The 16,939-nt window shown below is 45.0% G+C and overlaps 1 protein-coding gene across 2 annotated transcripts in view; it reads right to left on the bottom strand.

The window, feature by feature from the left end:
* Nucleotides 1–12,877: 12,877 nt before the first annotated feature.
* STARD13 (StAR related lipid transfer domain containing 13) overlaps nucleotides 12,878–16,939 on the bottom strand; it is a 229,432-nt gene continuing 225,370 nt past the window's right edge. For both annotated transcript variants that reach the window (XM_068984608.1, XM_068984607.1), the window contains exons 13-14: nucleotides 15,995–16,171; nucleotides 12,878–15,287 (exon numbers count right to left, since the gene is read on the bottom strand). In XM_068984608.1, coding sequence (XP_068840709.1) covers nucleotides 15,170–15,287; nucleotides 15,995–16,171 — 295 coding nt within the window. In that variant the 3' untranslated portion in view covers nucleotides 12,878–15,169. The remainder of the gene's footprint in view (nucleotides 15,288–15,994; nucleotides 16,172–16,939) is intronic.

Genomic DNA, 16,939 nt, shown 5'->3' with positions numbered 1-16,939 from the left:
CACAGGATATTAAATATAGTTCCCTGTACTATATGGTAGGACCTTGTCATTTATCCATTCTGCATATACCAGTTTGTGTCTGCTAATCCCAAGCTCCCATTCCTACCCTCTCCATCCCTCTCCCTTTGGCAACCGCCAGTCTATTCTGTTTGCCTCTGATTTTGTTTCTGTTTCATAGATAGGTTCATTTGTTTTATATTTTGGATCCCACATATAAGGGATATTGCGTGCCATTTGTCCCTGTCTTTCTGACTGTCTCTACTTTGTATGCTAATCTGTAATTGCATCCATGTTGCTGCAAATAGCGTTGCTTCATTCTTTTCAATGGCTGAGTAGTATTCCTTTGTATATGCTTGTAGCGTATCCCCTTTATCCATTCATCTGATAATGCACATTTAGGTTATTTCCATGTCTTAGCTATTGTAAATAGTGATGCTGTGAACATAGGGGTGCATGTATCTTCTTGAATTACACTTTTGTTTGACTATAAGGGTATTGGTTTTTAAAATAAATAAAGATGGTAGAGGAATTTTAAGGAAAATCCCAATCTAGATCTCACAATATACACTATTTTAATCTATTATGAAGTTGACATTTCAATTCAGTGGGAGAAGGAAGATACAGGCTCAGCTGACCATCCATCTGGAAGAGGATGGAAGTGTACACATCTCTCAGCATTTGTAGAAGTAAGTTCTACAGATAATTGAAGACTTTAAAGCAAATAATTAAATGTAAAAATAAATCAATGAATAATAGATGAATAAATTACTTATAGAAAGAAATCTAGGAGCCTATACATACAGTGTAGGGTTTGTGGAGATTGTTCTTAAATAAGACAAAGAACCGAAAGCTACAGAAAATGTAAATAAGGTCCGTGGAAAATTATAAAGTTAAAAATGTATTTGCATCACAGATGCTTAAAATAAAGTTAACATCTTTAAAATACAGAGTTCCTACTAAGGGGCAACAGATAATAGAAAATAGATATGAAAGAGTAATTTATCCAAAAGTAGGTATAATGGCCATAAACGTATGGACACTCAAAATTATCAGTAATCAGGAAATGCAAATTAAAGTAACAATGCATTTTCCCTTTATAACCATGTATTTAATAAAAGCATAATAGAAGGATAATGTTAAGAGGTAAGGATGCAGAGGAAAAGGGACTGTCATACTTTGCAAATTAAATGTTAATTGCAGTATGGCAATATCTTCTGAAAGTAAAAATTCACATACAGTTGGATCTACCAGTCTCATTCCTAAGAAGCTATTCCAAAGAAAGAAAAACATAATATAATTTCATAAAAGTATATGGACCATGATGTTTATTAGAGCATTGTTCATACAATTAAAATTCCGAAACAAAGAGAATCTCCATAGAAGAGTGGTTGAGTTGATCTTCAAAAGAAACTTTAGAAAAATTTCATAAAACAGTATGCAGCCATTAAAAAGGATACATTTTAGCAGAGTCTGTATACTTGGTTAGGATTCCTATGAAGTATTTTTGAGTGACAAAAATCTAGTTGTGGAGATGTATGGTATTCTATTTCTGTAAATAATACTAATATACAAGGAAAAAGTATGCCATGTATGTATATATGTGTGTATGTGTTTGTGAATATGGATATGTGTTTACAGCACTCAGTTGTTAACCCAGGACACTTAGTGTTGTTTAGGAAGAAAGGAAGAAATAAAAAGGGTTGGGGGCGGGGAGGAACTAAACTATTCAAAAAGCCAGCATGACCCCCATTTATGTTCTCTTTGTGGAATAATAAAAGTAAAAGAATGCCAGGCTCCAACAGTCAGGCTTTCAGTCAGTTTTCCTAAGACCTGACTTTTCTACCTTGTTCTTGTGGCTCCTATTCTGTCAGCAGTTCCGTTCCAGGTGGCTGGGGAGAGTTCTTGTCCATCTCTGCAGCCTAAGTAAACACAGGCGCTTCGCCTTTCTTTATCGGTCCGTTTGTCAGGTAGTGTTCCAGCCACAGAGAAAGACAGAACATTGCGCAGACGTTCTGTCATGCTTGACTTTTTCATGGACCTGCCAACTGTTGCCCCAACTTCATGGTGTTAAATATTTTAACTAAGCTAGAAGTCTATACAAGGGAACTTCTGGAGAGCTCAAATTCTCTTAATTCCTGGGGTTACAGCATAGTGGGAAGAGTAAAAGGCTTTGCATGATAACTCCTGACGCTGGGAATGCCAGTAAAAACCCTGAGACCAGATCTGCAAGGCCAGCCACTCGGGTAAAAAGAGCATCTGCAGGGGGTGTTGCTGACATCTCCAGGGTGGTCCTGCCAACAGTTACTCCCTCCCTGATTTTCTCCTTCCTGTTGGGTGGTTCCTTCTTCTCTGAGGCCAGCATTATCTCCCTGGTTTCCTTGACTTTTGTCTAATGATCTTTTTGAAGACCCACCATGTCTCCTTACTGATAGATCACATGGTTTGTTTAAACCTTTTGTTATATTAACTACCCTTTAAGGCAAATGTACTTTTTAAAGACCATTGATACAGATCTTGGAAGGGAAATTCAGGCTCTCAAAGCTAAATGGGTCGGCTTGATCCAGACCACAGTGACTGGTGGAGGGGGGTGGGGTGGGGGTGCTCCTTTCTGCTTACGGGAAGTGCTGCGCTGTTTTCCACGACAAATGCTCTCATAGCAGACTTGTACCTCACTCCCTCCTTGCCTGTTTGTAGCCTGAGTGCCCTGTGATGAACATTTTTTGTGTATTAGAAAACAACTCAATAAATTACTTTGGTGCTCATACTAATGTGGAAAGATGGAGGGTCAAATCTGAATATGGGGGAATAAACCTTTCATAGTTTGTCCTCAAAAAAAAACAAAAAACAAAAAAAAAACACCAAGCCAAATGCCCAAAAAACAAGCCTTAGGAATTTCAGGTTTCTCAGAAACTGCACTTGACATTCTGCTTAGAACCGTTGTGTTCCTGTAGAGATGGGCAATTATGGGGAAAGTATTTCTGGGAGCATGGCCACATTAAACACCAGCAACAAAAGACTCCCTGTGGGTTTTGCCACTTTGCATGACCCTGCCCCCGCCTTAATCTGAATTTCAGAGACGTTCAAATACCACCAAGAAGAATGGTTGCCTCAGTTTTAAATGTACATACACCATGATGCTTTGAGCATCTGTTCTTTGAAACCTGCCGGGTTTTGAGGCTGTGGTTATGGCGGGACTCAAGTGTTTGTGAGCTCTTCGTAACTCCCTAGATGTCCACTTTTGAGGACTCTACCTTAATCTGTGGGCTCTGAGTTTTGAGGATCTGCAATCATGCAAATATCCCCCAGGAGTGGAAACAGTGATTCTCTAAAGCTCCCCATGCCCTGCTAGGTACTGCCTGATGTCTCAGAGCTTGGATGCTGGGGAGGCACTGGGTGGAGAGGAGCTGGTGGGATGATGCTTTTGGGGACCTGGAAGCCCCTTCTGAGGCTTTTTTCCCTTTCTCCTCAATCCCTCTGTTCCCATTTAGAGCTGTGACTCTAATCTGAGGACCAAAACCAGCCTCCCACACTGGGCGTGATCTCCCCCTGAGGCTCCACTTTGGGGCAGGAAATCAGTCAGAAGGTTGCTCATTGGGCACAGAACAGAATTCAGTGAGATAGGGGGACGGGCTGCTGGCGGCCCATGTGGCCTCAGGGAGAGGCCACTGGATGGGGGAGGGAGGCTCTGCAAGCCCACTGCCCCGATGCCATCTTTCCCAGGCAGGCCCATCTGACGGGCATTGCCAGAGTTTGCCTCTGAACTTTCCTTTCTTGTGGTTCCAAGACTGACCAGCTGTCCCTCTGGGCAGAACATTCTTCCTGGTTTTATAGACGAGCTTCCAGTCACTTTGAACTGGGAGCCTTTTGGTTGTTTTAAGGTGTCTGTACTGTTCTGTGTGGACCCCTGATGTGTTTCTCAATGGTGTTCCCCCCACCCTCGCCGCGTGCTTAAGGACGAAAGACTCCCCTGTATAGGCCCGCCCCCCATATCCGCCACGCACTCCCCCCGCCGCCACTGTCTCCCACAGCACTGGAAGGAATGCATTTGACTTTCTTCACCCCTTGCTCTTCTTAATTCAGTCTCTGGACTGTGAGGTCCCTGTGAGGATGTGTTCATTTAGTGTGTTTCCCTATTCACAGTAAGGGCTTCCCTGATAGCTCAGTGGGTAAAGAATCCACCTGCAATGCAGGAGACCCTGGTTTGATTCCTGGGTCGGGAAGCTCTGGTAGAGAAGGGATAGGTTACCCACACCAGTATTCTTGGACTTCCCTGGTGGCTCAGCTGGTAAAGAATTGGCCTGCAATGTGGGACACCTGGGTTCAATCCCTGGGTTGGGAAGATCCCCCAGAGAAGGGAATGGCAACCCTACTCCAGCATTCTGGCCTGGAGAATTCCATGGACAGTCCATGGGGTCGCAAAGACTCTCAGCTACAGTCAGCCCCTGACACAGACAGACTTGGCTCCATGGGTTTGTTCTGATAGTAAGAAAATCAGAGCAAGACCAAGTGAGAGTCTGGTATTGGTCTACCTTGCTTTGGGCATAATTCAGTTCCTGTTTCCAACCCTGTGATTGTTTGGACTGTAGCTCTGAAATAAATAATGAGTGATTGTTAAAAAAAAAAAGAACCAGAGCTTGAGTTAATTGAATTCTATCATTTCCTGTGATCTATTAGAACTTCTATTTTTGCTTTAAGTTTAAAACAGTGAGCAACATTTAAAACTGAATGACTTCACACCCACTTAGATGGATAAACTCCAAAAGATGGATGGTCACAAGTTGACAGGGATGTGGAGAAACTAGAATTCTTGTGTGCGGCCACTTTGGAAAATAGCTTGGTAGTTTCTTAAAATGTTAAACAAAGATATACTATGTGGAGCATCAATTCTAGGTAGCTAGTGGAATCACTGGAGAAGACGATGGCACCCCACTCCAGTACTCTTGCTTGGAAAATCCCATGGATGGAGGAGCCTGGTAGGCTGCAGTCCATGGGGTCGCTAAGAGTCGGACACGACTGAGCAACTTCCCTTTCACTTTTCACTTTCATGCATTGGAGAAGGAAATGGCAACCCACTCCAGTGTTCTTGCCTGGAGAATCCCAGGGATGGGGGAGCCTGGTGGGCTGCCGTCTATGGGGTTGCACAGAGTTGGGCACAACTGAAGCGACTCAGCAGCAGCAGCAGTGGAATCACACTAGCATCTTCCCTCCCCAGTGGTCCAACTCCTAGGTATCTACCCATGAGAAATGAATCACTCTCTGTCATTTCTATCACATTCTATTCCTTAGAAGGAGTCACGGAATACAGCTCACACTCAGGGAGAGGAGAATTAAGCTCCAGCTCTTGAAGGCAGGGGTCACATAATCTGTGGACATATTTTTAAACCACCCTCTGAGCCAGGTATGGTTCCACACTTTTTGGGAGGGAGATGTTTACTGTTGGCAAGTTGATGCTGTAAGGAGGAAATATTTATGCTTTCCTTTTGTCTTCTACTGATATAACATCGTCCATGTTAAACACAGACCTATCCTTTCCTTCTCTTTATTCTTGCACTAAATATGCCTGCCACAAGTCTTCATTGTTACTGTTTATTTTTTGCTGTCCTCAATACATTCTGAAAATCTCCATACATGCTGGGTTTCAGACTTCCTGACGCCGCTGTTAGGTGTTATGCCCATCTTTTGAATCTGTTTTCAGTGTTTTGGTAATTTTCATGCCATTAGATATTATGATTACCAGGGCCCTTGAGAATGCTGAGAGCTTGATCATCTCCCATGGATGTTCCTTCCCAGTGGGTTCGGAAGGCTCTCTGTGCACGGGAACAAAAGCAGAAAGGAATCAAAAGACGTCTTGATTAACAGCTGTGCAAATGGCTGAGAATTATAGTCAAGGGCAAGGGCTCCCACTTGCCTCTGAACCTAAACCTTAGGGCTGAGCGGGCCCCTCCCACCCCACCACAGGGCTGGTTGGGGATCCATCTGTGTATCTGGTTGCACTTAGCGGGCCGGCTGCAGGCACAGAGGAGGGGGCACGTAGGTCTGGTACTACTTGGCAGTGCTGTGATCACGTCCAAACAGGGTCACAGGGCTCAGTGATCACACTCTCATCTCCCCTCCCCTGGCAGGGGCTGCGAGGGGCTGGGCAGAGTGGCCTGGCCAGAGAAGGGGTGTATGTCGTCCCTACCTCACGTGCCCTTCGCCATTTCCAAGCCTGGCCTCCCCAGTGGGCTTGCTGTATAGCTTGCTCTGTAGGCTTAGTGGGTTGCCATTTCCTATTCTAGGGGATCTCCCCAACCCAGGGATCGAACCCGCGTCTCTTGTGTCTCCTGCATTGGCAGGCGACTTCTTTACCATCTGTGCCACCAGGAAGCCCTCGTGATGGAGGCTATTTGCAATTATACTCAAAATGTCACCCTTTAGAGGGTCCGCTCAGCCAGTCCCTCTGAGTGTTCTCACAGCCAACAGAGCTTCCAGACTTGCACACCTGGTCCCGGAGTTCATCATCCTTTCCTATTCATTAAGGGGAGAAGCAGAGCAAAGCTCAGGTCGCCTGTGCCTCAGTCCTGGTTGGGTGATTTCAGGAAAGTCACTTGTCCTTTCTGAACCTGAACTTATTCCTGTAAAAAATAGAGATAATGGTATCTATTTCACTGGGTTGTGGTAAGGTTGATGTCTACTATATTGTATATACATGTATGCATGTATGTGAGTATGTATGAAAACTCCTTGTAAACAGTAAGACCCGGATGATGCATGCAGCTGTCATTGTCTTACCACTTTTTACTTAGTGGGAAGTTTATTCCATGTATGGTTGGTGATGATCTGAAGTAGGAAGACAAAGCGCCTATAGCATACAGGGCATCAGAAAGTTCCCCAGATGTTTATACTTCTAGGTTTGAAGTTCTGGTTGACTGTGGTTCCCTCTCATTAGGCATCAAAATTCCACTTGGAATTCTGTCCTGGGAATCGCCGCTGCGGGAGAGTCTCTTCCCCATTTGCATGGCTCACAGGATGTCACTTTGGGTCCGTTTCCAGTCTCTGCATAGCATCTTGACCCTGGAATGTGGAAACATGAGGAGGTGTTTGTTTTACACTCCCTAATCCTTGAACAAAAATTACAAAGTGTTCTTCTGCCTTCTCAGAGAAAGACTGTCCCCATCTTGTTCTTATTCAGTTTGGAGAAGCGACAGATGTTGCTGTGTTTATGCTGGGTTAAAATTCCTTCATTTCATGTAAAGACATGCTAAATGCTTGCTTTGTGATTATCTGAACCCTGAACGGCGACTGTCTGAAAAGTAAACAAGGCAGTCAAGCTACAGTACTGCGTCGCTGCCTTCGTGGTCTTTATGCTTCGCACATACGCTGCTGGGTTCACACTGGAACACTGCAAGCTGATAGAAAGCTGAGGGTACATCTGTTCTCCTTTGCCACTCTCAAGTGTTTCTTAACATTTTTATTTGTTTGTTTTTTATTTTTTGTCTGCACTGGGTCTTCGCTGCATGGAGTGCGTGCTTCTCATTGTGGAGCACAGGCTCTCGGCACTTAGACTTCAGCGGTTGCAGCCCGTGGGCTCAGTAGTTGTGGCTGCCTTGTGGCAGGTGGAATCTGTCTTCCCAGATCAAGGGTCAAACTTGTGTCCCCTATGCTGGCAGGCAGATTCTCAGTCACTGGACCACCAGGGAAGTCAAGTCTTATTTGAGTTGAACGTTCAGTTTCATGCAGTTCTAGGAGAGGAACCCTATTCTGGAGTCTGTGTTTCTTGTGGGTGGGGTCCCAGAGGGTGGCTCCAGTAGATCCCAGTGGTGGGCAGTCTCCTCTCCAGTAACTGCTCTTTGGAGAGCACATTTAATTTCAGACAACTGAATAACTTTATTTCTCCACAATAACTTGAACTGCCTATCTCTGTGGAAGTCAGCACACTCTACCTGTGGCTCAAACAGAATCAATAGCTATGCCTGTTTCCTTTTATTTTTCTCCGTAGATGAGGGAACTGCAGAGAAACGGGAGGACCATGAGTAAAATTAATGATACCCCCCATGTCTCCAGTGGCCTTATCTTTTGGTCCAGTGCTTGCCTTGTCTCCTTGTCTGGCATCAGAGGCTTTCTTTCCTGTTATAAGGATTTCAGACATTAGCAGGTGGGTGGGAGCTACTTTTGGAATGGGCTTCCCTGGTGGCTTAGATGGCAAAGAATCCACCTGAAATGCAGAGGACCTGGGTTGGATCCCTGAGTTGGGAAGATCCCCTGGAGAAGGGAGTGGCGATACGGAGGAGCCTGAAATGATACTACCACATTAAAAAAAAAAAAGCCTAACCCTGAAAATCACCTGGTCTTGTTCTTAGATGGTTAGAGTGGGTGGGCTTCCTCACCGACTCTTGTCCATTTGGAGTGTGCAGGAATCCAGCCCCCAGAAAGGCAGGGTCCCTTCTCCCTGGCTGGCACCTCTGGATATGGGCGCTCCCTTGGGTCTTCTTTGGGTATAAAGTTCCTGACAAAGCTGTGCATTACAGGATTGAGACAAAGAAGATACTACACACCACTTTGGCAATTTCTTCAGAAGTACTTGGAAATGAAGGAGTTGGGGGTGGGACGTCACAGAGAAGAAAAGATGAGAGATGAGGTTTAGACAGCTTTGAAGTGGTGGAGGGAAGAGAGACGGGGGTGGGGGGGCGCGGGGGGGAACACAAGGGCAGGTGGGAAGAGGCTCCATGGAAGAGCCCTCCTGAATTCAGGCAGAGCTCCCACTCCTGACTTTCCGGGCGCACAGCACCCAAGCCTCCCAGAGAAGCCGTGACCAGGTGGGGGAACAATCCCGCCCACTTTAACCACCTAAGAACACCAAGATCAGGTGATTTTCAGGTTTTGTTTCTTGTCTTTTTTTTTAATGTGGTAGTATCATTTCAGGCTCTTCCTTAGTGCTATTCCTTTCTCCAGGGGATCTTCCCCACTGAGGGATCCAACCTGGGTCTCCTGTATTGAAGGTGGATTCTTTACCGTCTGAGCCACCAGGGAAGCCCATTCCCATCTACCTGCTGATGCTTGAAATCCTTGTAACAGGAAAGCCCCTGATGCCAGGCAAGGAGATAAAAGACTTCATGATGCAAATCTCCAGTGGAGCAGCTCCATCTGAAACTCATTCACATGAAAATGTCCTCAATCAGCTTTTCAGCCGATGGGGTGACTGATAACCCACGGAGATGGCAGAGGCGTCTGCCACCCTTGACATGAGGACAGGCGTGGGAAAGGGAAGGTGAGGCAGCCCTGACCACAGCTCTGGCACCACTGTGCCCGCAGGAACCACGTGTGGTTTCCGAGATGGCTCAGGTTGAGGGTACATCCATGAGTCCATGGTGTCTTGATCTTCTGGGTCTTAGGGTGGAGCCACACGGCCAGTGCGCAGATAAAGTGCTGGGTCTTCAGCTGGGCGAGTTCCTGCTTGTTGTCAGTGCTGGTTGTTCATCACATCCCAAACCTGGGGACCCGGGCATGAGACTGAGGCGACCTGGGGTCCCTCCGCCCGTTCCCTGTGGGAGGCTGAGCAAGCAGCCCCGGCAGAAGGTGAGCATTTCTGGGGTCAGGTTTGGGTCCGTGAGCTGGAACCCGAGCCCCTTATGGTTGAAGCTTTACGTTGCACCTTACCTGGTCCTTTCCCTGTTGTGTCTTAGCACATGTGACGGCTGCTGTCAGGTGTGCTGTGGGGATTTAGGAAAGCACTCAGGCAGTATCAAGGAGGCATCAAGGGGAGAACTGGGTCTTCTTCAGGAGAGTTCCTCCTGGACTCTCATGCCCGTGTGAGGCCCAGCAGTGTGTTGACAGGTCACAGTCAAGGTCAGCAGGGGTGGTTGTGAGGACAGCCAAGCCTGTGAGCTCGCGGGCAGGGGGCGCTCCTCTTGAGAACGCCCCTAAGTATCTGGGGGGCCTTGGAGACGGGCTCGCCTCTGGAACTCAGAACAAGGACTTGATCGTCTAGCCCTGAAGACTGAGCGTCCCTGGGTGGGACAGGCAGGTGTCCAGCTCGTCTGCGGTGCTTGCGGGAGGCCTGCCTTCCTCCCGGGGGTGTGGCAGAAGGGGCGCACGCCTGCAAGCCTAGCTCTCAGAGGCGCCCTTTCCGCCCGTCACTGCGCTGCTTTTCCTTCACGAGGAACAGGTCTCGGCAAACTGATGAACTCATCGTGCCCACCGCTGTAATTGTAGCAGCTCCGGTGGAGCCAGAGGGAAGATAATCAAACAGCGCGTCCTTTTGAGTAGTTCTTCACTCCAGGCCCTTGGTAAATGTCTCCCTGACTATCTAATCTGTCTCCTTCCTCTAATTTTATTTTCCTCTGTGGAGCTCCCCTGGTCAATTATTTGTTTCTTGGCTGTTTTCTCCTCTAGACCATACGTTCTGTGAGGACAGGAGTTTTTTTGTTTGTTTGTTTGTTTTTGGTCTGTTTTGTTCACTGATTTTATTCACTGTTTTGTTTACTGAATACCTAGAACAGTGTCTGGCACGTCTTGAGTTCTCCACGCATACTTGCCGAATGAAGGAACTAATCAAACTGTCCTATTTTCTGCAAGCAGATGTTCCGCATTTGCTAATTTCAGAAACAGCCACATTTAACTTCTTGGAAGACCAGCTCATGCGCCATCCTCAGTGCTATGGGAGAGCTGAAGGAGCCAAACGCAAAATGTGAGGTATTTCACCAGCTTTGGGACACTCCACACTAGGTTACGACTTCCAGAAAGGCTTCTGTCATCTTTAGGCCCAGTTTTCAGATGCCCAGTTCATTTTAAATACTTTTGAATGGTGTAGCATAAAGTGTCCTAAGCGATGGAGTTTCAGAGCCAAGACATGGTCCATGTTCCTAAGAGTTCACAGTCTAGTGGGAGAGTTAGATTTATTGCCAAATGACGTGGTTCATGCAATAAGAGTACTATTAAGGAAGCGGGTGGATTTCAGATGGGTGGTCAGCGAAGCCCATGGAACAAATGATACCCAAATAGGGTTTTGAGAAATCAATAGGCTATCACATGACCAACAAGATGGGCAGAAGGTCCATGCCAACTCACAGAGATGTGGAAGAGTGGCTTGGTATCACTGGACCATTCTGTGCTTGTCAGGAGAGGCAGGGACAACACAACTGAAGTGAACATGGGTTGTTCCTCTAGCTGTGGGTCCTGGTCACTCTCTTAATGTTTCAGATGCATCCTGCTGGTGGCTGGGCACGGCCATCTGGGCAGTTCAGAGTCATTGCAAGGGCTGGGTGAACAGACTTGCTCCACTTGGCCAGGGTCTGTTTTATCTCTTTACATTAACTTTCTGAGAAAAAATCAGATGACTTGTTTTTTTTTTTGGCCAGATATCAAAAGACAGTGAAGTAGAACAGTTTCACACCAAAGAATTTCATGAGGTAGACTCCGAATGAAGTTTGAATTCATATACTCTAGGGTCCCTGAAAGACACTGGTTGTGTGTGGCTGCTAGAATGACGACCATGTTCTTCTTTCACAAAGAGGAGGGACACGGACAGTGGAAATTCCTCTTTTTGCCTAGGAAAGCAAAACTTGCAAGTAACGGGAAAAAGCATGAAGGAGAGGAGCAGAGAGCAGAGTCTGGATCATTTCTATGGGGGCATATAGTCTTCTGGGGCTGCTGTGACTATTTTAGCCTTAGTGGAGACTGAGAGCTCCTGCTTGCTTAATGAGAGGCTACCTTTGTCATCTTTTAGAAGTAAAGCTTAGAAAAAGTACAGTGATCCCTCAGTGTATGCAGGAGATTAGTTCCCGGACCCCCTTCAAGTACCAAAACCCAGGGATTGCTCAAGTCCTTTATATAAAGAGGTATTATTGTTCATTGTTCAGTCACTCAATTGTGTCCAACTCTTTGCGACCTCATGGAGTGCAGCATGCCAGGGCTCCCAGTCCTTCACTATCTCCCAGAGTTTTAGCTCAAACTCATGTCTATTGAGTCAATGATGCCATCCAACCATCTCATCCTCTGTTGTCCCCTTCTCCTCCTGCCTGCAATCCTTCCCAGCATTGGGGCTATTCCAGTGAATCGGCTCTTCGCATCAGGTGGCCAAATTATTTGAGCTTCAGCTTCAGCATCAGTCCTTCCAATGAATATTCAGTGTTGTAGTATTTGCATATAACCTACAAACATCCTCCCATATACTTTAAATCATCTCTAGATTATTTATAATACTTAGCACAATGCAAATGATATGTAAATAGTTGTAAATACAATGGAAATGCTATGTAAATAGTTGCCAGTGCACAGCAAATTCAAGTTTAGTTCGAACTTTCTGAAATTGTTTTTGGTTTTTTTTTGGAGTATTTTTGATTCGTGGTTGGTTGAATCCTTGGACACAGAACCTGCAGATATGGAGGGCTGACTGTACTGTACAAGGGTGGAAAGCCAGAGGCTCAGCCTCAGGTTTGGCTACTCTTCATGGTCCAGTGGTGCTGCCGTAAGTTGCGTTATCAAGTCTCCATTTCTTGTGCACTCAAAAAAAAGGGAATGTAGCTAGAGCTCACAGAATCCTTCAGAAAATACTATAAAGGTGTTCTTATAACTTCCAGATTTCAGAACAGCGAAATGTAAAAGAAATCCCTACCCATCACTATAATGGCTTAGATACAGGTTAAGGCACCCATACTGTTAGTGAAGGTCTGTAGGTAACGATCTAGGCTTTTATATAAATCTTTAGATTTGACTACGGTACAGAGGTGTCAAACTCATGGTGAGCTTTTTTCTTTTTTTTAATGGCATGCTATTTTATAGAGAAATCTTCCTCAGGAAGCAGGTTTTCCATTTATATGAAGCATGAAACTCAACATGTATTATAGAGAAAAGAGGGGTATATTTAATGTATATAAATTTATTTGCCTTGGCAATTATTTATTTACAATTGATGATTGATACCAACAATCGAGGTAAAGATATACATGAGGTATAAATATATTATTTAAAGGCAGTATATTTTATTTCCATTGGCAAGATAACAATGCATAAAATACTATGGTATTTGACAAACGAGCTTGATGCATCTTTCTCCTCTTTTGTTTCTTTTTAAGATGCACTGTGTTGTAGGCAGCAGGGGTGTACTTAGTATGTGCATAAAAAATAAAAAGGTAATTTGAAGAGAAGGGGAGTCAGAAATCAAATAACGTTATTTTTATTCTAAGTGTCCTCTAGATCTCCACTTCTCAGGGTGTGGTCTTTGCCCTGAAGCTGGTTCAGAATCCAGAATCTCAGGCCTGCCTGAGCCTGCGGGAATCAGAGGCTCATTGTAACAAGATCTCCAGGTGATCCGTGTGCTGATAAGGCTGGAAAAGCCCTGCTCTCGGTGACAGGACACCGTTCATCCTTGTGTGCCTGTCACACCTCCTGAAAACACGTGGCCCCATCTCTGGAGTGGGACCAGTATTAAGCTAAATTAAAATTCACTAACGATCCTGTCTATGTAATCTGGCATATGTGGTTAAATTTAGGATGTGAATTTGTTTTGCTCACAGAGCATTGCGCAAATGGAAAACTATGGGTTTGCCGCCACCTTCTTCGGTAGGCAAGGAAACAAAAAAAATTCCTCGATTACAATTCAGACAGTATGATTTTACTTGTACCATCCAGAACTCATTTATAGCATTTTTATTCCTCTCAATAAAAGAATTGCACAATACTGATAAAAGAAAACATTAAACATACAATATAAAAAGAAAACACTCAGTTTTTTTTTCCCCTTCAACACCAATTGTTAAATTATGATACCAATCTCTCCCTGAAATCAAACACAATAAATTAACTTCCTCTTTAGAGTTGCTGAATTACAATGAAAAAAACCCAACTTAAAATCCATCAGCAATTGGTTAAGGATAGTCAATTTGCTTAGTCCATACAATAATAAATAAGGTTCGGGCAAATGCATAGCTAGCTTGACTGACTAATGAAGAAGCATGGACTTAACAAACCTGTTTATATTTTCTAAAGCTAATTGAAGAACATAGTTTTGGTCTTAATGTTATTTTGAAACCCTGTCTTTCAGATTGCAGAACTTTAACGAGCAATATCTTAAGAGCATAGCAATATTAGAACTCCCTGCAGCTGTAATGGTCCAAGACTCTTGAGTGAACCAGCATCTCCCTTTATCTGGTGTCCAGAGTTAAATTCAGTGCAAGACGTTGGTAAGAAACTGTCAACTAACTGTGACCATTAAATAGGCCACTGGTCAAATAGAATGACATTTAAGAACATTATGCAATGTATCTATGAAACCTCAACAAAACACAGAGGCTCCCTTTGGCTGTGAATATGCCAAGGCTATTATATTCAGCTCTAATCAGCAGGGAAATACAGGTTCTGTTTCAGTCACTGGAGCTGACTCCAGTGGTCCACGGGCATCTGGCATTTCACTGAAACTGTATCTGCCGGCCCTATGGCAACTGGTAATATAGTCTTAAATCTGGTAACGACTACTCACCCACTTCTTTGCTTTAATGAGGATGATTATTTTCCTCGATTCATCCAATACTCCACGCTCAAGTTCTGAATGATACAAACTGACAACATGTGAGAACCATTTAATGTGTTTTCCTTTGGTTGGCTAATCTTTGGTAAAACATCAGGGCAGACAACTTGTTTGCACACTTTGGTGTTAGCAGCAGATTCTGCTCAGCTTACAGGGCAGTGGGGACACAGGGCCCAGAGAGGCTTGGAAAGAACCGTGTGCCAAAGGGGCTCACCTGATCAGATGCATTCCTTTTCAAAATATGCCATTATATATAAAATTGACATTTTACATATATACAGTGAAGATAGAGATATACACACATATGTACAAATGCTACACATACATTTATTTACAGTTAATGATAGTGCTTCTTAGAAGCCTTTAAATAGCAAAATTAGGCAATGCACAAGGAATAATCAATTTAATCTTAAGTAACATAGATAAATGTTCTGATTTTTAAAAATATTATATTAGTAGGGATGTAGCCGTCTCCAGGAAGGCTAGGGAAAGTTCTCAGAAATTCTTGCATCTTCGACATTCTGACTTCTCAGTGCTTCTGCTTTTGAGCATTAACTTTGTCAATTAGTTTCTCTCTCTTCCTTGCTTTCTCACGCTCACACTCTCTCCCACAAGTGTTTGCTTCCGCTTCCTCTTCCCTGAGTTTGATGTCACACTTGGGAAAACTCAGATTTTAGTTTCTGGACCCTCAGCAATGAGGGGCTGAAAAGAGTTTCTAATCCTGGCAACTTCCGCCGCACACAGATGTCCAAAGGCTTTATTGTACCATTCTGGGGAGTGACCTCTGTGGGGACAAAAAAGGGGAGGGAAGTGGGAAAGCCTCTTCCACATCACAACAGTTTGTCACGGTCAACACGGCGGCACCTGTGCCCTGCCTGTCAGTCCGCTTGCCTTCCCCGAGGGGCGCTGCTCCGAGGATCTGCGAACCTCATTCTGTCAATGGGGGCCCGTAAAATTGCCTTCCTGGCCAAGGATTCAGTCTGTCTTTGCAGGATTCACCAGGTGCTTTCAAATGATAGCGTCCTCTCAGGGATGAGTCTGACTTAATTCAAGAATTTATGGAGAAAACCCAGTTTATATCCACCCAGACCAAGAACTCAGTTTAGCATCATGAATGCATTGAAAAAGGTTGGATTTAAATTAGGTCCTTCTCATAGGAGGGCAACTGGAGGGAACAGAAAAGGGACAGGCTGGAAAGAAACATAAGAGGACTCGTATTTCCTGAGCATCTACCATGTACCAGGTGCCAGTGCTGGCGTTTGCCCCATGAGAGAAGCACACGAGTACACGTGGGACAAAACGGAAAATAAAGACGAGCATGGGACCTTCTCTTGACAGTCAGAAGTTTAGCAAGGCTGGAAAGAGAAGTGAGGGGAATGATTCGTAATCATCGAGACAACGTGTTAATGGTCAGGAGGAGGAAAGGACAGAGCAGTAGGGGTCAGATGGGAAAGAGGGCTGTGCCTGCCACCTCCAGGAGCCCACACTCACCTCAGGTCCACCCTGCAGATGTGGGTCAGCCGCGACTTGCCTGAGCCACATGGCTCTATCAAGTACTGAGAGTCCATCACCACAGCGCGCACGCCACCCATGAGCTGGGCTTCCTCGTGTTCCACGGAGAGGGACACTAGGGTACACATTCCTTTGGGCAAATCAGTCTTCCAGGTCCTGCAGCAAAACAAACCCACACGTGGGAATTACGGCTGAGAGGGAAAGAAAACCCTGAGCATGGAGCTGAGGCTTACGCTGACATTTTCTTGCTCAAATTCCAAGCCCAGTTACTTGGATTCAGCTAATGGTTCTCACAAGTGTGTGTAAAGTTTATACAGTGCGGTTCAAAGCAGGGGTCTCATCCCTCTGACCCAGAGGTCAGAAACGACTTTGCAATTTTTAGAGATTCTTTCCAAATCCCAAACTGAGGCTGCAGAGACTCCTGCACATTCCTGAAGGGCATGCTGGTCCCACCATTTGGGAATCGGGTCTTGCTCATTCAGTTCTTTCACCAAACGTCTACTGGATGTGCCAAGCTATGAGAAGCCACTGAGGACACAAAGGTCTAATCAGGAGGAGAAACAGACCTCCAGAGAGAATTCTAAAACACTCTGACAAGCACAGTGATACGGTTGTGCAAGGAGAACTCTGAGATCATACACATGGGAAGGCTTCCTGGAGGAGGTGATGCTCCACTCAAGTCTGAAAGGATACATGAGCTGACGATGCTCAGTTAGAAGAAAACTAGACATATGTGGACTGCTAGCTGCCTTCAAATCCTTGAGAGGCTCTTGATTTGGAGAAGAAATAAATACAGTTGATTTGACTCCAGAAAACAGAGATAGGAAGACATGTTTCAATCCAGTGCAGAGAAGAGCTACACAGTGTGTACTCCTCAAAAATGGAATGGGCTGTATGAGGAGTAGTGAGCTCACTGTTACTGGA

This window comes from Capricornis sumatraensis, chromosome 12 (assembly GCF_032405125.1).
Source record: "Capricornis sumatraensis isolate serow.1 chromosome 12, serow.2, whole genome shotgun sequence".
Taxonomy (NCBI): Eukaryota; Metazoa; Chordata; class Mammalia; order Artiodactyla; family Bovidae; genus Capricornis; species Capricornis sumatraensis.
This window is presented reverse-complemented; position numbering and strand designations above follow the sequence as displayed.